This window comes from Drosophila arizonae, chromosome 6, assembly GCF_054131065.1.
Source record: "Drosophila arizonae isolate 15081-1271.41 chromosome 6, UAZ_ARI_1.0, whole genome shotgun sequence".
Taxonomy (NCBI): domain Eukaryota; kingdom Metazoa; phylum Arthropoda; class Insecta; order Diptera; family Drosophilidae; genus Drosophila; species Drosophila arizonae.
In genome coordinates, this window is record NC_142926.1 from 1,514,819 (window position 1) to 1,536,783 (window position 21,965).

At 35.8% G+C, this 21,965-nt stretch overlaps 1 protein-coding gene and 2 long non-coding RNA genes across 8 annotated transcripts; 2 read left to right on the plus strand and 1 right to left on the minus strand.

Annotated features, from left to right (window-relative positions):
* The first annotated feature begins 572 nt into the window (after nt 1-572).
* Nucleotides 573-21,042, plus strand: Ank (Ankyrin). 6 transcript variants are annotated; one of them, XM_089472519.1, is made up of 13 exons: nt 573-634; nt 915-1,090; nt 2,044-2,151; nt 2,694-3,807; nt 3,865-3,968; nt 5,311-6,258; nt 16,833-17,163; nt 17,852-17,945; nt 18,285-18,509; nt 18,578-18,696; nt 18,754-20,325; nt 20,386-20,508; nt 20,605-21,042. In XM_089472519.1, the coding sequence occupies exons 2-13, from the start codon at nt 935-937 to the stop codon at nt 20,844-20,846; spliced, it is 5,136 nt and encodes a 1,711-aa protein (XP_089328645.1). In that variant the 5' UTR covers nt 573-634; nt 915-934; the 3' UTR covers nt 20,847-21,042. The 6 variants fall into 6 exon arrangements, with proteins under 6 accessions (XP_089328645.1, XP_017869043.1, XP_017869044.1 ...); XM_018013554.2 differs by having other exon boundaries at nt 18,578-20,325; XM_018013555.2 differs by having other exon boundaries at nt 915-1,072; nt 18,578-20,325.
* LOC149268331 (uncharacterized) lies at nt 8,583-11,342 on the plus strand. The gene is made up of 2 exons (XR_016270758.1): nt 8,583-9,589; nt 9,665-11,342. It is a non-coding gene; the product is annotated as an uncharacterized LOC149268331 (long non-coding RNA).
* LOC149268332 (uncharacterized) lies at nt 9,609-11,628 on the minus strand. The gene is made up of 3 exons (XR_016270754.1): nt 10,943-11,628; nt 10,327-10,856; nt 9,609-10,202 (listed from the first exon to the last, which is right to left on the minus strand). It is a non-coding gene; the product is annotated as an uncharacterized LOC149268332 (long non-coding RNA).
* Nucleotides 21,043-21,965: the final 923 nt, after the last annotated feature.

Sequence of the window (21,965 nt, forward strand, 5' to 3'; positions counted from 1 at the left end):
AAAGTTTATTCTACATGTCTAGTCTATGTGTTCTATGGTTAGTGCTTATATCGTAAAAAAAGGTAGTTTTTATAAAATAAAAAAAAGTAAAGCTCTTTTCCTTTTATACTTCTCTTTGTACTTATTTAAAGACTACGAATAAAAAATTTAAGCAAATGCATATTTAAAAATTATAAAAATTTAATTTATTAAATTCCATTCAGAGGTCTATTTTTAATATATAATACATAACCAAAATAATGATCTTAAAGCTTTAATTATAAAATATACTTACGTCAGTTAGTCATAGATCCATTTTCTTTCTTTCTTAATTCATTGAAACTAAAACAATAATAAAAACAATTGCCTCCATGGCACTAAGACAAAACCCATTGATTCTTATTCAGAAAAGTTAGCTTGTTAGACTAATACGACTTTTATAAAATTTTGCAAAATTTCCGAAATGTGCTCTTACACAGTCAAAACCAACGCCAACAGTAACCATTTTTTCGTTATATCGATACTAAGAAACCCATATCGATGTTTTTCCAAAATTCCAAAATATCGACTATATCTATACCGATCCGATATATTTGCAGCACTACGTCTAATTGAGAAACGTATATGCATTGAAATTCACTCGCATAAGATTAAGGTAGGTGAAGAAATGACGTCATAGTAAGTGTAATAATTACCTTGCATAAAAACATTAATATTAACCATACACCAGCAAGGTAAAAATTTATGTGCATATGTATCATTGTATTCTAAACATAAATTTACATTATGCATCCCAATAGGCGATACATTTTTTACTACGGATTGTATGTATATGTACATGTGTATGTGTCTGATAACATTAAAAATTATAATATCTATAATTCCTTTTTGTAAATAACTTCAACGAATAGTCTTCTTAATCTTCTTTCTTTCAGGAACTAAATTTGTTTTTAAAATGACACTAGACGATCCGCAAAACGATATACAAACGAATACTCAGAGAAACGAAACAGCAAAAAAACGAGCACAGTTACAAACGAATCAGAATTATCAGCCGATGGAAAGTGAGAAATTGGATAAAAACAATATAACGGTAAATCATCAAAAACAGGTAATTATTTTGTTAAATATAGATTTATATATGTATAACTATTTGTTATTTGTACTCAAATAACCGTAATTGAAAGTCGGTTGCTCTGCTAGTTGAGCTACCATTCACAGATGAGATCACTCCCACACACATGTAAATACACACTATTGTACATACATACATTGAGGAAGGAATGTTACCAGCCGCTCCATCCATCCGATACTTAATTGATCGCAATATTCTACGATGCGTCGCGACCTTTCCGAAAATCACTCACATGTGTGTGTGATTACAAAAATTGCGTTTTATTATGATCATCTAGGCCGATAAAGTTTAATTTCATTATATGGATGTTAAATTTACCTAATTTATACAGAAAATTATTTTTTATTTCTTTAGATTTAGTTTTTATTTAGTATTTTGTCAAGTCGGAAAATATCACATACAGCTGCGAAAAATAAAATATCACCACTTGCAAATGCAAATTTTAAGAAGTTCTCCTAAGTACATTTTTCAAAAAGTAGATCAATACATTGATAAATGTACCTAGGAGAACTTCTTAAACTTTGCATTTTCAAGTGGTGCTATATTATTTTTCGCAGCTGTATGTATATCCTTAAGCTGATGTCAGAGTGGCGGCGATAAGCGAAGCGATAATATGGAGCGACAATAAGCGAGAAAGCTCAACATGCAGATTTACATGTAATCGCTTAACAAATGTCAATCAATGTTCTGAGCTTAAATAACCGTTGGTTAGTAGGTGCAATATATTCTTTTTGGCAATTCAAGCAATATTTCTCTCTTTCACTCTGACATGCCATCGCTTTGCAGATCGCTGTGATAATTGTCGCTTATAGAATCGCATCGCTTATCGCGGCCACTCTGACATCACCTAAATTGCATCAAAGAAATATCGATATTGGCATTCTTCATGACAAAAATAAAATGATCCATATATATTTGAATTTTTCAAGAATGATGCTACCATATCATTTTTACGAGCCGCTCGAAGTGGAGATCTGGGCAAGGTACTGGAATTTATAGATAGTGGACTTATAACGAACATAAACACGTGCAATGCGGTAAGGCTTATAATGTTCTTGTTATATTGTATATGAAAGGATAACAAAGGTTGCTGATCAATGTCTAGAGATTCAATAGTTATCATAGCTATTTTTTGTGTTTTATAATACCTAAAATCACTATTGAAAATAGTTTTCTTTTCTGCCAGCTGCTTTCTCGTAAAAATGTAATCTCAATCTCACAGCTCTTTGTAAAAATCGTTTTAGATAGTTTTCGCACTCTTTGAAAGATTTCTAAATTAATAAAGACCTCAACGTTCAACATAGATTTATTATTGTAATATATATTTTGATAAATTTTGGGATTTATTATTGTAATATATATTTTGATAAATTTAGGATAAAAATACAGAATTTTCCAAATGGATTTAAAAAAAATATTTATTTCAATAATTTGAATTACAAGAATAAAGAGATTTAATCTTGAATCTATTTTTACGAAAATGGAGGTTACAGAACAGAACAATTGCGAACCCCATATTTTGAAAGCGAATTTAAATCGCAATCTTAATATAGAGTTTCTTTGATTATCTTCAACTTAGAATGGGTTAAATGCCCTGCACCTTGCGGCCAAGGATGGATATGTGGACATATGCAACGAACTCCTTAAGCGCGGAATTTTGGTAGACAGTGCGACGAAAAAAGGAAACACTGCCCTACATATAGCTTCGTTGGCTGGACAGCAGCAAGTGATAAAACAACTAATCCAATACAATGCGAATGTCAATGTGCAGTCGTTAAACGGCTTTACACCTTTATATATGGCTGCACAGGAGAACCATGATAGCTGTTGCCGTCTGCTACTAAGTAAGGGTGCCAATCCATCCCTCGCTACGGAAGATGGTTTCACACCTCTCGCTGTGGCCATGCAACAAGGTCATGATAAAGTGGTCGCCGTGCTCCTCGAAAGCGATGTTCGTGGCAAGGTGCGTTTGCCGGCCTTACATATTGCAGCGAAAAAGAATGACGTTAATGCGGCTACATTGCTGTTAAGGCATGATAAAAACGCCGATATTGTATCCAAGTCAGGCTTTACACCACTTCACATTGCTGCCCATTATGGGAATGTGGACATTGCTAACGTGTTGCTCGAATGCGGCGCCGATGTCAACTACGCGGCAAAACATAACATAACACCGTTGCATGTTGCCTGTAAATGGGGAAAGGCAGCAGTATGCAGACTTTTGCTCGCGAAACGAGCCCGAATTGATGCCATAACTCGAGATGGACTTACACCATTGCATTGTGCGTCGCGATCTGGACATGTTGAGGTCATACAGCTCTTACTCTCTCAACATGCTCCAATATTGTCGAAGACAAAAAATGGATTATCTGCTCTTCATATGTCAGCGCAGGGAGAACATGACGAGGCAGCCCGTTTGCTACTCGATTACAAGGCACCCGTTGACGAAGTGACAGTTGACTATTTGACAGCTCTCCATGTGGCCGCCCACTGCGGCCATGTGCGAGTGGCTAAATTATTGCTGGACTATGGAGCGAATCCGAACTCCCGAGCACTCAATGGATTTACGCCCTTGCACATTGCCTGCAAGAAAAATCGCATTAAGGTGGCGGAATTGCTGATTCAACATGGCGCCAATATTCGGGCCACCACTGAATCCGGTTTAACGCCGTTACATGTAGCCAGTTTTATGGGTAATTATACATATATTCTATCCCTGAATGCGAAATCTAATAGATTTTCCTTTTTAGGCTGCATGAATATTGTTATTTACTTGTTGCAACACGATGCTAGCCCCGACATGCCTACCATACGCGGCGAAACGCCTCTTCATTTGGCTGCACGCGCAAATCAGGTTTGTCCATGTTATTTATGTATATTTATAAGGAATCAGTGTAACAAGCAAAAGAGGAGCGGCACTAAGACATGTCCGCTTGTTTCTCCGTATGTGTGAGCTAGCTGACTTCAGAAGATATCTTATATCTTGAAACTTCAATCTTTTGTAGGTCCGTACACTGCTTGCGCAGATTAAGTTCTGTTTTCCAGTTTTCTAGTTTTAAAATTTTACATAGTTACTTAGATGAAGTCTATAGAGCAAGAACTTTTTATATATTTTTGAGACCGGATACAAATTTGACCAAACTCCCTTTTGAAGGTCATTTGAGTTTACATTTTCATAAAATGTATAATTTTCAAAAGAATATGTAGATCCGATGCTGAAAGTACCTTAACCGAAACATTTAGCAATAGATGCAATGACGAATGACGATTATTCAACCATTGCTTGGGTTTTTTCTGTGGAGCCCTAGCTCGTTTTCACTACTCTTTTTGCAAGCAGTATAGTAACGTTCTCTCTCTGTACTGAACTCTCTAGCTCTCTTTCCCTGAACCCATTGAAAATGGGAAATGGGAAAGGGTATAATGCTTTTATGAAAAAGTATATAACGGGCAGCAGAAGGAATCATCGCAGATCCCATAAAGTATATATATTCTTGATCAGCACGACGACCTGAATCGATATAGCCCTGTTCGTCTGGTCGTCCGTATGAGTGCGTCGATCTCAGAAGTTATAAAAGCTGGAGAGCTGAAATTTGGCATGCATACTCGTGTGTACCATACGCAGTACAAGTTTATCATATTTTGTCGATAACTTCCGATAACTTTTTTATCGAGAATAATCGAAAAATTGATTTTGATTTTTCTACCCAATTTGAACACTTTGAGACCCAGTCCCTGACTTCCGATTTACTGTGTGTATACAGTTGATCGATTAGAAGATTTTGTTATTTACAGATTTTTGATACCACGCCCCCGTGGGGGCAAACTCCGATTTGTAAAAAACGCATTTCAAGTACTAGAGACTTGTGCTTTGAAATTTACATTTTAACCATATGATTACGTTCTAAATGTTTCATTGAGATTGTATGTCCACAAAAGAAATTATTCAATAAATAAATTCTCATAATATTGGAGTATAAGTGATATGCTGAGTTCGATGGATCTTCTAGTCGAGCAGTCTCGATTACTTGTTTAATTTCAATTAATATTACATGTTTTATTTGCGTTTGAAGTAAAAAAAAAAAAAAAATTATATTTAAAAACTCAGATCATTTGGGGTTAAGGGGATCTCCTAGTTCGGCACTCCGACTAGAGTTTTTGTTACTTGTTAATGTTCATGTGAAACTTTTCTTCTTTAGACTGACATTATTCGAATATTGCTTCGAAATGGAGCACAAGTGGATGCCGTTGCTCGCGAGGGTCAAACGCCGCTGCACGTCGCCGCTCGTCTAGGCAATATTGATATTATAATGCTAATGTTGCAGCATGGTGCACAGGTGAATGCTTGCACTAAGGATATGTATACTGCCTTGCATATTGCTGCGAAGGAGGGCAAGGAGGAAGTATGCCAGTTACTAATGGAACATGGGGCACAGTTAGAATCTGAAACAAAAAAAGGATTCACCCCACTGCATCTGGCTAGCAAGTATGGTAAGGCAAATGTGGCCGACTTGTTGATTAAAAAGGGAGCCGTCATTGATTGTCAAGGTAAAAACGATGTGACACCTTTGCATGTTGCCACTCATTATGATCACCAGCCTGTGGTGTTACTGCTACTAGAGAAAGGCGCTTCTGCCCAAATAAGCGCACGCAATGGCCATAGTGCCCTTCATATCGCTGCTAAGAAAAGTAACATAGAGACAGCACAGGGACTATTGCAGCACGGTGCCGATGTTAATGCAACAAGTAAGTCGGGGTTTTCACCGGTTCATTTGGCTGCGCAGGAGGGACACGTTGATATGGTTCAATTGCTACTGGAACAGAGTGCCAATGCCAACATATCAGCGAAAAATGGTTTGACCCCATTGCACTTGGCTGCTCAGGAAGGACACGTGCAGGTTTCACAGACCTTACTCAATTACGGAGCCTGCATTTCAGAGCGCACTAAAGCTGGCTATACGCCACTTCATATTGCTGCTCACTATAACCAAATAAATGAAATTAAATTTCTTCTCGAAAACGATGCGAATATTGAAATGACAACAAATGTTGGTTATACTCCCCTTCATCAGGCAGCACAACAAGGTCATACGATGGTAATCAATCTACTTCTTCGACACAAAGCCAACCCCGATGCGTTAACAAATGTAAGTAATATTTTAACTATTTTAAATTAGTTAACGATGTTTCCTTCCCTAAAAATTTTGAAAAAGTTATACTCGTTGATGTGAACGAATACACTTGACTATGATGGTGTTTAGTTTTGTATTGATCTTTATTCTTCTGAACATGGGTTTATATACCCAGACTCATGCATATTTTCAACCCTTAAATCTAGTACGTCTATTGCTTAGTTTGTAAGACTCCGCTTGGGTCTATTAGTTATTCTTATCCTATCGCTGAGTTTGTAAGGCTCAGCACTCGTCACTTACATAATTTAGCTCTGGGGCTGCAAGGGTTACTGTTCATTTATCTATAAAGTCCGTACATGTGACCCTTATCTTTTCCCAGCGGACATATACACGTATAGCAAAAATCTACGTCCCTACAATGTATAACTATAAACAAGTAAGGACGTTGTAGGCGAGCGCTAATACCAACTGCAGAATACTCATTCACATCCCATCAGCGATTTAGTAGCTAAGTTTAGCTCTAATATTGCATAAAATGCATACGCCCCTACTGGGCGTAGACGCATTTTTTTTGGCCAGTTCTTAAATCGAGCTGACGGTAACCTAACTGCAAAATTTTGATACTTACGCTCTAAAAATTGAATTGAAAATTATAGGGTATTTTTTCATATGCCACGCCTAAAAAGGAACGTAAAAATTTTTTTGGGTCATCGATAGAGGAGGAGATGTACAATTTTTCAGTTTGCTACGCCTCCTTTGGTCTTAGGTGGTCAGCGCGGGTAAATATATTATACTAGCTGGCCCGGCAAACGTTGCATTGCCCTATCCATTATTTCTAGGTAAAAAATTGTTGAAAGCTATGTTGTTCAGGTTGGGATACACTCTGATTAATTTATTAATCGGATTTTCATTCAAGCAGGATTTTCATTGGTCAGGTGCAAGAACAAATAATGCGGATGGTTTGCCAACACGTGAGCATGCATCTTCAATAGGCTGCAATGATCCAATGCGATGGCAAATCTGGCCTTGAATCTTTAATTTCAAAGCCATAGTTATAGTTAGATTTACAAACAGATTTTACAGAAATCTAACAAACTACATTATTCCAAATTTTTTTTTTTTTTACAATCATAGAAAGTAAAATTTTTACCTTAAATGTCGGATTATATCCGTCTCCAATAATTTCCGTCCCAAATGAAGTCATTTGGAAACAAGCATTGTATTTTTGAGTGTTCGCTAGAAAATGTCGTGATTCAAGTGTTTCGCCATAATAGCGATTCAAATCAATCCTTGAACCATTTCTTATTGCCGTTTCACGGGCTGCCTCTCTTTGATAAGCACGAATTAAGGCCCTTCTTTGCTGGGTACTAACGCGGCGCCTCGCGATATTCCGATGCCTAATTGCACTATGGGTCCGCCGGGAAAGATTAGATCTTCTAGGACGCGGCATTTTTATCAATAGTAACACTGAATATGCCCTCGCACAAAGCCACATAAAACAATCGAGAAATATAAATATATATGAGACTAACATATACCTGAACTTTCGAGAAATTTAGCTTCTGTACGCACGCGTATTATTTGTATCAAATGTGCTTTTTTTATGGATAGTCAGGTCCGCCTGAGGCTGTGCCGTACAATACTTTTATACTATTGTATAATATGAGAGCAGGACCGAAAACTGTCACTGTTATCAAGCCTACTGAGTATCAATGAAAATTTGAATCTTTAGGGAAAAACCGCGTTTTTCAAGTATTCGTCAAATTTTTTCAGTATTATCAGCACATATCAAGTTATAAGCTTAGAACACTTTTACACAACTTTCTTTCTTATATATATGGATGTCAAGTCTTTAGCATCAAAACTGCCCAAAATATAGACAAATTTGAAAAAAAAAAAACACTATCTCTTCAGGTACGCCACTAGTGGGCGTAGACATATTTTCTCATCGGTCTTTATAGAATAATGCAAAATTTCAGGACTCTAGCGTTAAAACTTTAGGAGATACAGTTTTTTCCGATTTGTCACGATCAATGGGCGTGGATATATCTACCATAGCTTTTGATCTTGGGTCGGACGACGTGGATCTACATTCCAAATTTCAGCTTTTTAGCTGTTCAAATTATATGACTTCTGGCATATCGGAAAATACATTTTCCGATGCCACGCCCATAGTGGGCGGAACGGATTTTAACACTTTATAGATCGGAGATATACACAAGTATATGCTTTAAATGTCAAGTCTCTACAATACAATACGGAAATTGCACAAAACCAATTACTCATTTCACATTTGTGAATGAGTATATAATATATAGAGGGCTGCATGAGTGCGAAAAAAACTAGTAAGAAAGCTCTAGTCGAGACTGCTCGACTACGAGATCCCCTGAACCCTTGGAATAATAGCTATTTCAATAATTTTTCGCGTCTTTCAGCTTACACACACACGCACGCACGCACGCACACAGAGGCATACATACACACACACACATACACATACACACACAAGCATAAATTACATACATTAAAAATTTGGAGACTAGCAATAAAGGTGTAGAAGTTATAATTTTATAACTGGTTTTCGATAAGGGTTTTTATCGATAAAAAAGATCGGGATGAGTTATTGATTTTTAATGATAAACTCGATATCCGTGCTGAAATTACGAACATTTTACAAAAAATTTGTAAAACGCGTTCAAAATACTAGAGACTTGTGCTATGGCAAATACATGCATATCCATGTTGTAATCATAACCTGAAAGTTTCATGAAGATCGTATGTCCACAAAAAGTTATTAAGCAATTAAGTTCTCATAGTAAGCGCACACTGCGCCCATGCGTGTTTATGCGTGGGTGCTTGTGTGTGTGTATGTGTGTGTGTATGCGTGTGTGTGTATGTATGCCTGTGTGTGCGTGCGTGCGTGTGTGTGTGCGTGTTTCTTGTGTAAGCTGAAAGACGCGAAAAATTATTGAAATATCTATTGCTCCAAGGGTTCAGGGGATCTCGTAGTCGAGCAGTCTCGACTAGAGCTTTCTTACTTGTTTTAAATTGCTATTAGCCACAAATATAGATATTTTAAAAAAATTTATGCAACTTTTAGCAGTTTTGTGATTTTACAATATCACCTTAAAAAGAACTCGACTTGTTTAAAATCATAACAGTATCGATAAATCACACAAATTTGTGAACAATAGTTCAATAATTGTGAACAATAAGTAGTTCACAAGTTCATTAAAAGTGATCGAGTATCATTTGCGCTGTCTGCTGTTTTTTCAGATTTACTAAAAGTTTTATTAAATACTAGCTGGCCCGGCAAACGTTGCATTGCCCTCTATATTATTTCTAGGTAAAAAATTGTTGAAAGCTATGTTGTTCAGGCTGGGATACACTGATAAATTTATTAATCGGATTTTCATTCAAGCACCTTGTTGTAAACGACATTCTTCGTTTTTTGGTCGGGTGCAAGAACAAATAATGCGGATCGTTTGCCAACACGTGAGCATGCCACGTACAATTGACCATGAGAAAAACACGCATTTTCTAGATTGAGGCCACAAATAGTCAAAGATTGGCCCTGTGACTTGTTGATCGTCATGGCGAAGGCAAGACGAAGCGGGAATTGAATTCGTTTAAATTCAAAGGGCATATCTGTTGAGCTCATCGGAATCCTAGGAATAAGAACTTCCTCATCTTTAAATTTTCCTTTGAGTATCAACGCGTGAATCACATTGCTCATCAGTTTTCTTATCACCAAACGCGTTCCATTGCACAGTTTTGGTTGGTTTAAATTTCTAAGCATGCAAATCATGGAGAATTGCTCTTTTCATAGCTGTGTTCATTTCTTGACGCCGGTCAAGTTGTTCTTCCATATTGCCCATGAAGTATATTTGCAAGAATTTTTGCTGTGCATCTTCAATAGGTTGCAATGATCCAATGCGATGGCAAATCTGGCCTTGAATCTTTAAATTCAAAGCCATAGTTATAGTTATATTTACAAACACTATTTACAGAAATCTAACAAACTACATTATTCAAAAATTTTTTTTGGCAGTCATAGAAAATAAAATTTTTAACGTAAATTACCTTAAATATCCGTCTCTAATATTTTCCGCCCCAAATTATGTCATTTGGAAACAGGCATTGTATTTTTGAGTGTTCGCTAGAAAATGTCGTGATTCTAGTGTTTCGCCATAAAGCAGGGAACGCAATGGCTATGGTGACCGCTAATGGCAATGTCACTTTACCACTAAGGCAGCACAAACCGGGCGTTTCACCAGCAAACTTCAATGCGCCACAATGCTGGCAAACAACGTCCATTGGACCAATGCAAACTAAACGATTCAAGCTGTAATCAATGGTGCAATCATATCGAAACGCTGCTCGATTCAAATCAATCCTTGAACCATTTCTTATTGCCATTTCACGGGCTGCCTCTCTTTGAGAAGCACGAATTAAGGCCCTTCTTCCCTGGGTACTAACGCGGAGCCTTTCTCGGGCGATTTCTCGCTCTTCGTCAGATAATTGACTCGCGCTATTCCGTTGCCTAATTGCATTATGGGTCCGCCGGGAAAGATTAGATCTTCTAGGACGCGGCATTTTTATTAATAGTAATACTGCCCTCGCACAAAACCATATAAAACAATCGAGAAATATAAATATAAATAATTTACACAAATTTATGTTTGAGACAAACAAATACCTGAACTTTCGAGATATTTAGCTTTTGTAAAAGTCCAAAAATACAATTTTTAATAATTAACTTTTTTTTTTTTAATTTCGAATTTTGAATTTTGAATTTTTTATTTATTTTTGATTGTTAGGTTTTAATCTTTTGATTTTTTTTTTAATTTTTGCAGATTTTTGATTTGAAATATTTATAAAGTTTAAAAGTCCGAAAATATAAAAAGCCAAAAATACACTTTTTAATAATTACCTTTTTTTTTTTTAATTTCGAATTTTTAATTTTTTATTTATTTTTTGAACAGTCAGGTTTTAATCTTTTGATTTTTTGCAGATTTTTGATTTGAAATATTTTTCCTTTTGATTTGAAAATTTTTTTTTTTTTTTTTTTTTTTTTTTTTTTTTTTTTTTTTTTTGAATAGTCAGGTCTGCTCGAGGTCAGGAGACCGTAGACTGACTGACTACATTTGTTTATTTACTTCTACACTATTGTCAAAACTGTCACTGTTACCAAGCCTACTGGGTATAAAAAAAATTTGAACATTTGGGGAAAAAACCGCGTTTTTCAAGTATTCGGCAAATTTTTTCAGTATTTTTAAGACCCTATACTAAACTCGTTGCGGAGACAAATCCAACAAATCAAAAACCATGAAAATTGGTTCAGCCCAAATCAAGTTATAAGCGGTCTTCACTTTTACACAACTTTCTTTTATATATATAGATGCCAAAAACCTATACCCAAAAATTTCGCGTTGTGTGGCTGAGTGGCGAGTTTAAAGACTGGATTCGCCAGGATGCCAGGATTGGCGGGAAGCTTTATGATGTGCGCCTCCACGCTGCCACAAAAAAACATATAGGTGCGATGGGTGCGTGTACACATAAAAATAAATTGCCTTTTGTTGCAAAATGTGACAAGACGAAGGAGCATGAGGCTGCTAAAAACACTCAGTGCTATTTTAAACATAAGATTAGTTTCTATAAACATTTTTAATAAAAACTTTTTATACAAACTTAGGAAAATCTTACAGATATGGATTAAAAAGTCATGATAAATGCTGCTATGCCATAAGCGACAGCTCAAAATACGCTATTAATGACGAAGAAAATGTATTAGAATAATTGGACAACATTTTAACTATCATTTAAAAATTTAATCATAAATGAAAGTAATAATAAAATTTGACGATTTCTTTTAGCAATTTCATAAAGTTTTTAGCAATTTTAGCAACTTTTTTAAATTCTAGCAATTCTTGCCTTCAAAATTCTGGCAGCACTGCTGCTCGAGCCTTAAGCGACGGAGCCGAGCAAATACGAAGTGTTGATACGAAGATATTTGCATGCAACAACTCGAGTGCCTCGACGCCTAAATGCTTTGGTTAACTGTTGTATTCCTCTTTAGGTCTTATTTATTCTCATTCTTTTTACTAAAGACAGTGAGGTATGAGATATTGAGTCTATGCGATCTCCCACTCTATCAAAACATTCTATGCCTATCACTCACTCACTCAGTCTCAATTCGAGTGCACTCTATTTTGCTAGGTTAGTGTGGTCATGCGACTCTCTAATAATATACGTATAATATTTACTGTTATTCTCCTTGAATGATTATTTTTATACCCTGAACCCATTTTCAATGGGAAATCAGGGTATAACGGTTTTGTTAAAAGTATGTAACATTCAAAAGGAATCATCGCAGACCCCATAAAGTATATATATTCTTGATCAGGTGACGAGCTAAGTCGACATAGCCCTGCCCGTCTGTCTGTCCGTACATCCGTCCGTACGAATGCCTAGATCTAAAAAAAAATAAGAGCTCGAGAGCAGAAATAGATATATATATATATCATGTAAATTCGTGAATACCATACGCAGTAAAAGTTTATCATATTTTTTCGATAACTTATCCGATATTGAACACGTCGGAAATCGACGCGTTCAAGCATACGGACAGACGGACAGGCAGACAGACGGACAGGACCAAATCGACTCAGCTCGTCGCCCTGATCAAGAATATACTTTGTAGGGCCTGCCACGCCTCCTTCTGCCTGTTACATACATTTCAACAAAACCATTATACCCTGATTTCCCGTTGAAAATGGGTTCAGGGTATAAAAAATAAAAAAAATAAATAATCGCCATTATAAATAAATAATTAAAATGTTAGTTTTCATTCATTTCGTTCATGACGCACAAAGCAAAGCAAAAACTGTGCTGTTCGGCAGTCGACAGTTTTTGCTCTAGCTGCGACTGCGACTGTCGCCAGTGAACGCAGTTCAAAGCGCTGCGCTGCTGATCAAGAATTGTTTTTTGCTTTTGCTGCGACTGCGACTGTCGAAAATGCTCGCAGCAACAGTTCAAGCAATAACAGAACTGCGAAAACTGTTGGCTGCAGAACCACAGCACGGACAAAATTTTACGACTGTTGCTGTGACTGTCAGCTTTTCAAACACTGTATATATATATATATATATATATATATATATATATATATATATCATAAAATATATATACAAATTCGATATTAAAAAAATAAAGTTAATTATTAAAAAGTGTATTTTTGGCTTTTTATATTTTTGGACTTTTAAACTTTATAAATATTTCAAATCAAAAATAAAAAAAAAAAAATCAAAAGATTAAAACCTGACTAATCAAAAATAAATAAAAAATTCAAAATTCGAAATTCAAAAAAAAAAAAAGTTAATTATTAAAAAGTGTATTTTTGGCTTTTATATTTTTGGACTTTTACAAAAGCTAAATATCTCAAAAGTTCAGGTATTTGTTTGTCTCAAACATTAATTTGTGTAAATTATTTATATTTATATTTCTCGATTGTTTTATATGGTTTTGTGCGAGGGCAGTATTACTATTAATAATAAGTAAGAAGACTCTAGTCGAGACTGCTCGAATAGGAGATACCCTGAACCCTCTAAGCTGATATTCTAATCATTCTGCACTTCTTTTATGCACACATACATACAGATGCATCCACACGCACGCATAAGCCTGCGCTCTGCTAACTGCGCAGTAAGCAGCGACTGCGCTTGGGCTGCGCTGCAGTGTGGGCAATATTATGAGAATTTATTTATTGAATAACTTCTTTTGTAGACATAAGATCTTAATGAAACTTTTAGAGCGTAATCATATGGTATATATGTGTGTACATTCCAAAGCACAAGTCTCTAGTACTTGAAATGCGTTTTTTACAAAGTAGTGGAGAAGGGGGCGTGGTATCCAAAATCTGTAAATTACAAAATCTTTGTATTGATTAACTTTATATACAACACAAATTTGAAGACTCCAGGTCTAAAAATATTCAAATTAGGCTAAAAAATAAACCAAACTCGTACTGCGTATGGTACACACGAGTATGCATGCCAAATTTCAGCTCTCTAGCTCTTATAACTTCTGAGATCGACGCACTCATACGGACGGACGGACGGACGGACAGACGGACAGGGCTATATCGACTCAGCTCGTCACGCTGATCAAGAATATATATACTTTATGGGGTCTGCCACGCCTCCTTCAGCCCGTTACATACTTTTTCACAAAACCATTATACCCTGATTTCCCATTTTCAATGGGTTCAGGGTATAAAAATGCCGCGTCCTAGAAGATCTAATCTTTCCCGGCGGACTCATAATGCAATTAGGCAACGGAATATCGCGAGTCAATTATCTTAATTCGTGCTTCTCAAAGAGAGGCAGCCCGTGAAATGGCAATAAGAAATGGTTCAAGGATTGATTTGAATCGAGAAGCGTTTCGATATGATTGCACCATTGATTATAGCTTGAATCGTTTAGTTTGCATTGGTCCAATGGACGTTGTTTGCCAGCATTGGGGCGCATTGAAGTTTGCTGGTGAAACGCCCGGTTTGTGCTGCCTTAGTGGTAAAGTGACATTGCCATTACTGGTCCCGCCACCAGAGCCATTGCGTTCCCTGCTTTATGGCGAAACACTAGAATCACGACATTTTCTAGCGAGCACTCAAAAATACAATGCCTGTTTCCAAATGACTTCATTTGGGACGGAAATTATTGGAGACGGATATAATCCGACATTTAAGGTAAAAATTTTACTTTCTATGATTGTAAAAAAAAAAAAAATTTGGAATAATGTAGTTTGTTAGATTTCTGTAAAATCTGTTTGTAAATCTAACTATAACTATGGCTTTGAATTTAAAGATTCAAGGCCAGATTTGCCATCGCATTGGATCATTGCAACCTATTGAATATGCACAGCACAAATTCCTGCAAATATACTTCATGGGCAAGAAGAACAACTTGACCGGCGTCAAGAAATAAACACAGCTATGAAAAGAACAATTCTCCAAGATTTGCATGCTTAGAAATTTAAACCAACCAAAACTGTGCAATGGAACGCGTTTGGTGATAAGAAAACTGATGAGCAAAGTGATTCACGCGTCGATACTCAAAAGAAAATTTAAAGATGAGGAAGTTCTTATTCCTAGGATTCCGATGATCTCAACAGATATGCCCTTTGAATTTAAACGAATTCATTTCCCGATTCGTCTTGCCTTCGCCATGACGATCAACAAGTCACAGGGCCAATCTTCGACTATTTGTGGCCTCAATCTAGAAAATGCGTGTTTTTCTCATGGTCAGTTGTACGTGGCATGCTCACGTGTTGGCAAACCATCCGCAATTTTTGTTCTTGCACCCGACCAAAATACAAAGAATGTCGTTTACCATAATATAATATAGAGGGCAATGCAACGTTTGCCGGGCCAGCTAGTATATATATATATATATATATATATATATATCATCTGATGAATAGGAAGATATTTTAATATTTTACCTCATTGCAGCGCAGCCCAAGCGCAATCGCTGCTTACTGCGTAGTTAACAGAGCGCCTGCTTATACATACATACGTGTGGATGCATGTGTATGTATGTGTGTATATCCAAAAATATATTTTGCGCGATTGCTAACTTCCCTAGCGTTGCAAATGGTCAAATATAATATAAAAACAAGTAAGACATCTTTAATTGAGACTGTTCGACTACGAGATCTGAGCCCTTTCAATAACTCTTCAAGTTCTCAACTCTTCAAATTCAAGTCCCTCTTCTGAGATCGACGCATATGCGCAGATGGACACGACCAAATCGACTCAGCTAATCGCCCTGATCAAGAATATAGATACATTTTTGGTCTGCCTGCTTGTTTTATGAATATCTACATAACCATTATACCTCGATTTCCCATTTTCATTGGGTTCAGGGTATCAAAATCTTTCCGGCTTAATAAGCCCACCAAGTAAATATACTAATTTACTTTAGAAACAACAATCTATAACATTTCATTTTGCTCTGTCGTACAAGCATTGTTTACCCCTAAACATTTCTTTCTATTTTTAAATAGGCTCTTTTTATATACCATATATACATTGACATGCATGTCTATATATGCTACACACACGTAAACAAGTTCGAATTTTTTAGTCTAAAGAGAAAATTTAAATTTGATTTAATAAATATCTTGATCCGATACTCTCTGCCTCGGAATTGCGCGATCTCATATTCGTGCGCTTTACATATAAATATAGATGCATGACGGTCTCTCTCTCTCTCTCTCTCTATCTCTCTCTCTCTCTCTCTCTGTCTCTGACTCTCTGTATCTCTCTTTCTCTCATTGCCTTCTTACTCTATGAGTATGTCGTGTGCAAGATAATATTGATTTTTGGAATTGGTCATACTAAGGCGCTGTCTTTTATCTCGAAATTGGGGTGTAGTTTAAATAATGCCAATCAGTTCCACATTAGTACTAAACTTATAAGCTTATATTTATATAGTTACCAGTAAGAAAGCTTTTCACAAAAGTCAGAAAATTAATTCTTAGTGTTATTTCATACTAAATATAAAAAGCTTACCTTATTTAATTTCCAGAATGGTCAAACAGCTCTTAATATCGCTCATAACTTGGGCTACGTAACAGCTGTTGAGACACTTAAGATTGTGACGGAAAAATCCGTAATTAATACCACAACCGGAGTTCTTGAGGAAAAATACAAAGTTGTAGTACCGGAATTTATGCACGAAACGCTACTTTCTGATTCCGACGACGAGGGCGGAAACGAAGTTTCGGATCACAATCAATACAAATATATGGCGACTGACGACTTAAAAGCCACCAATGATCATGATAACCATAACTTTAATACAACTGATCCGGAGATCGATCGATTGGATGGACTAGTCGGTCGAAATATTGAAAAAGGTTTTGAAAAATAAGTACATAAATACAGTGAATAACATTAATATTCGGGTTTTTTATTTTTCAAATTCAAAGGCCCGCAAAACATGAAAATAAAAAAGTGTAAATACTAAGCTTTAGACTGAAAAATTATCTTTCCGTTGAGATATATCTATATTGATAGATTTAATATAACTAACAAAAATGATACATAAACCAGAAAAAATCCTTAATTTGGCGTTACTTCAATATTCGAATTCTATTATATTTAATATTTTGTTTGATATCCATTATATTTTTAAGTGTCCCTTAGATGTTTTTGATTTCTGAATATAGTTTTTGTTGTGTCCTTAACCTCAGAAGTCTACCTGGCTCCATCAATTTTCTATAGAGTTCAGGTCTAGGGTCTGGGGAGGTGTTTCAAAAAATGTTGGGTAACTGCAGAGTAACCAGGAACCGATTTTGTGGCCTTATGCTTAGGGTCATTGTCCTGGAACAAATTAGATGTCTGAAATATCTTCTTTAGCATTTGCACTTTTTTAATTTCAATTAATATTTTATGTTTTATGTGTGTTTGAAGTTGAAAAATAAAACAACCAAATATTAAAGTTGCTCAGTATATATATATATTTATATATATATATATATATATATATATATATGTATGTATGTATGTATGTATATACATTTTAAAAAAAAATGTTCTTTACAGAATTAACCAGAACAGATGAAACAATTTTAAATGCATCTCCGGTGGAACGACAGATTGATAATGTGATTATCGTTCGGCCGCCCATTCATCTGGGGTAAGTAAAGTAGATTATGTGTGCTTAAATATACTCGTTTATGCTGCATTTTCAACTTTTTAAGTCCATGAACTTTTTTGACCTATGATGATTTTCCAGCAATTTTAAACTGTTTAGTCCAAAAACTCGATATAATATTTTAGACGTTAAAAACGGTATTATAGCAAATCCAATTCACCAAGCTCAAAGTGGGGTAAAGGTTAAAGGTTTTAGACAGGATTTACTTACAGTATAAATTAACTCAGAGCAAACTATTTATCTTAAAATTTTTTACATCAACTTGTTGATTTATTTACACGTTAAACTCTGCGCATTACGTTTGAGCTTTGTTTATTGCAGATTTCTTGTGTCCTTCCTGGTGGATGCGCGTGGCGGTTCAATGCGCGGTTGCCGACACAGTGGTGTTCGGATAATTGTGCCTCCCAAGGCGTGTTCGGAGCCAACCCGCATAACTTGCCGCTATGTCAAGCCGCAGCGAGTGGCTAATCCGCCGCCATTGATGGAGGGTGAAGCTTTGGTTAGTCGCATATTGGAAATGTCTCCAGTAACAGGAAAGTTTCTAAGGTACGTAAATTAGGTTTTAGTTGGTATTTAAAATATAATAGATACTAAATGGATATTACATTTTGAAGCCCTATTGTATTGGAGGTGCCGCATTTTGGATCGCTGCGCGACAAAGAGCGTGAAATAATCATTTTGAGATCGGACAATGGCGAAAGTTGGCGCGAACATAGTGTCTATGAAGACGAAGGTAATTTACTCGAAACCTTAAAAGAAACGATGGCATCTGATGTTAATCCATTGGAAGATTTACACACCAGTCGAATTATAAGAATCGTCACACAAAATGTGCCACATTTTTTTGCTGTGGTATCTCGCGTTCGCCAGGAGGTGCACACAATAGGACCAGATGGTGGTACTGTATCATCTATAGCTGTGCCCCAGGTACAGTCCATATTTCCACCTCATGCATTAACAAAGAAGATTCGAGTTGGTCTTCAGGCACAGCCAGTGGACTTAATTGGTTGTTCCAAGCTACTAGGTCAGGGCGTTGCTGTATCTCCGGTCGTTACCGTCGAGCCACGGCGGCGAAAATTTCACAAGGCCATCACATTAAGCATTCCGGCGCCAAAAACTTGCAATCAAGGCATGGTAAATTCACCATATAACGCCACGAATGGAAACGTAAGTGCCCCTACTCTGCGACTGTTGTGCTCTATAACAGGTGGACAAAATCGTGCTGTATGGGAGGACGTCACTGGTTCGACGCCTTTGGCATTTGTAAAGGATAGTGTTAGCTTTACAACAACGGTATCGGCACGTTTTTGGCTAATGGATTGTCGCAATGTTGCGGACGCCGGTCGCATGGCAACCGAACTTTATACGTATATGGCAAAGGTGCCGTTTATGGTAAAATTTGTAGTATTTGCAAAACAAATATCCGCAACGGAAGCAAAATTATCTGTCTTTTGTATGACAGATGATAAAGAGGATAAGACGCTCGAACAGCAAGAGTATTTTGCCGAAGTAGCAAAGAGTCGGGATGTTGAGGTATTGCAAGATCAAAATATTTACCTAGAGTTTGCCGGAAATTTGGTGCCGGTTTTAAAATCGGGCGAACAACTGAACACAAAGTTTCAAGCATTTCGTGAAAATCGCCTCTCTTTCATAGTTTATATTAAAGATCAAGAACAACCACACGCACGTATTTCCTTTATGAGCGAGCCGAAAGTAACATCAGGGGAGGCGCCGTTGCGGCCAATTTGTACGCTGAATGTATCACTTGAATCGCAAAAATTAAATCGAGATAAACTACATCCGAATGGCATCAGTACTAATGGAAATAATAATACGGATCATGACCTTAACTACAAAGATTTAATCAATGCGGAAATAAAATGTAATACAGAATCAAGAGGAAATTCAAATATAAATCCGTTAGAAGATGAAATACAGCGTGCCAATATCCGTTTATCAGACATATCGAATCTGCTGGGTAGTGACTGGCCGCAGCTTGCTGAAGAATTGGGTGTACCCGAGATAGACATCAACCTGGTTGAAACTGAGTACGCCGATCAACCTGTTGCACAACAGGGCTTGGTCATGCTACGTCTATGGCTAAAACAAGAGGGCAATCGCGCCACTGGCAATACCTTGTCGCAGGCTTTAAACAAAATCGGACGTGAAGACATTGTTGAAAAGTGCATCTTTAACTTAGAACTGGTCACAGATCAACTGGAGCGTGGCTTGGCCACGACGCGAATGCAGCATGACCACACTTTGATGCAATATCTAGCGGATGGCCTGAATGAAACATTGAACATTGGGCAGCAAAGTAACGAAGAAGAATTGTGTCGAAGCAATGAACAATCTAATAATGGTAAGAGACAATAAATATTCAATTAATTAAAATTATATATGTATTTATATGATATTTTAGATAAGTCTTGTGCTACGCCTCCTTCAACGCCAATAGAAGTCAACGAAGACTCGCAGGAATACCAATATAATATTAGTACGCCGATTCCTGAAATTATGCAAAAAATTCTTGAAGAACCAAGAGGTAAGGGATACAAATCTAAAAAATTTGTAATTTTCTATATATATTCAAATTTATTATATATTTGCATTATATATATTTCAATTTATTTAAATTTAGTAAATGAAGTAGAAAACGATTTAATTAAACCTTTGAACAAGAAGGATATTGAAAAGTTTCCCGAATCCTCCGAAGAAAAACTTGTACATACCCTGGCAGAGAAATACAAGGAGCCAACAACTTATTCCACGTTGGAGGGCGATTTAAATGTTTTTCAAGCGGAAAATAATAGTAAAACAAAGATAACAAACATAGATCCAAAAATGAAAAGCAATTTTCTTAAGAAATTTACAGAAGATTGAAATGTTTGCAACTAGTTTTCAAGTTATGTGCTTATTTATTTATTTATATATGTGTATATTTTTTTTTTTGCTTTTATTTGACAACAGTATCAAATTAAGATTAGTGCAGATTATAATGTATGCGGTACATAATATATCATTTTCCAATCTAAACCCTTTCTTTCAAATACAATTATTAAATTTTATTTTATTTAAAGGCAATCTTTTATTTTGTATCTACGTATGCTTAAATAGCGACAATTGCAATTGGTTGTCTAGCAATATTTTTAAAAAGTGTTTTTACATACAAGTTTGTTTGAGTATCAATGCGTAATGTGGTATTTCGAAAATAAAAATGTTGAACTATAATTAATGTAAAACAATAGCTACATGTTAATGTTGTGTTTTCATTCTTCTTCATTAGAAGTACTTGTATGTAGAAGTACCTTATTATTATTATTATATTGATTATTGACTTATTTATACTTTTCCGCACTGCTTTTTTCATCCATCACTTCTTTATCAAATTTTAAACAACTCATGTCCACAACATTAAATTAAATGATAAGTATGTTTTCAGCATTCTCCATGAGTAAATTATTTTTTCTACTGACCACTGCGTGTTTAGTAAGGACAAAACCCTATCGCAATTTGCATTGTGCGCAGAAATCGCATGAATAGTTATATTAAAAAAAAAAAAATTGTATAATAAAAATCAAAAATAAGAAGTATGATTTGATTTTTATTATAAAAATTGAAAATAAAAATTGAATTCAAATATATATATATGATCTACGCATTAATACCTTTCATTTGATGTATAATACGTATGTAAGTATGTACATGTATATGTACATATACATATATATTTAATCATATGCTTGGGCGCTTGTCCAGGGCACTTGCGCTATTTAGCAGGTAATAAAGCATAATCACTGTATATATGTACATACATACAGTTTGACACGAAAGTGTTTTCACATGGGAAAAAAAAAACATTTTTGTTCTTTGACATTAAAAAAAAACTACTAAATGTGATATTTCAAAGTTTTTAAAAATTACATTACGGTTTTCAATTTGTTGTCTTACAAAAATAACTTTAAAACAAGTAAGAACGTTGCAGTCGGGCGTTACCGACTG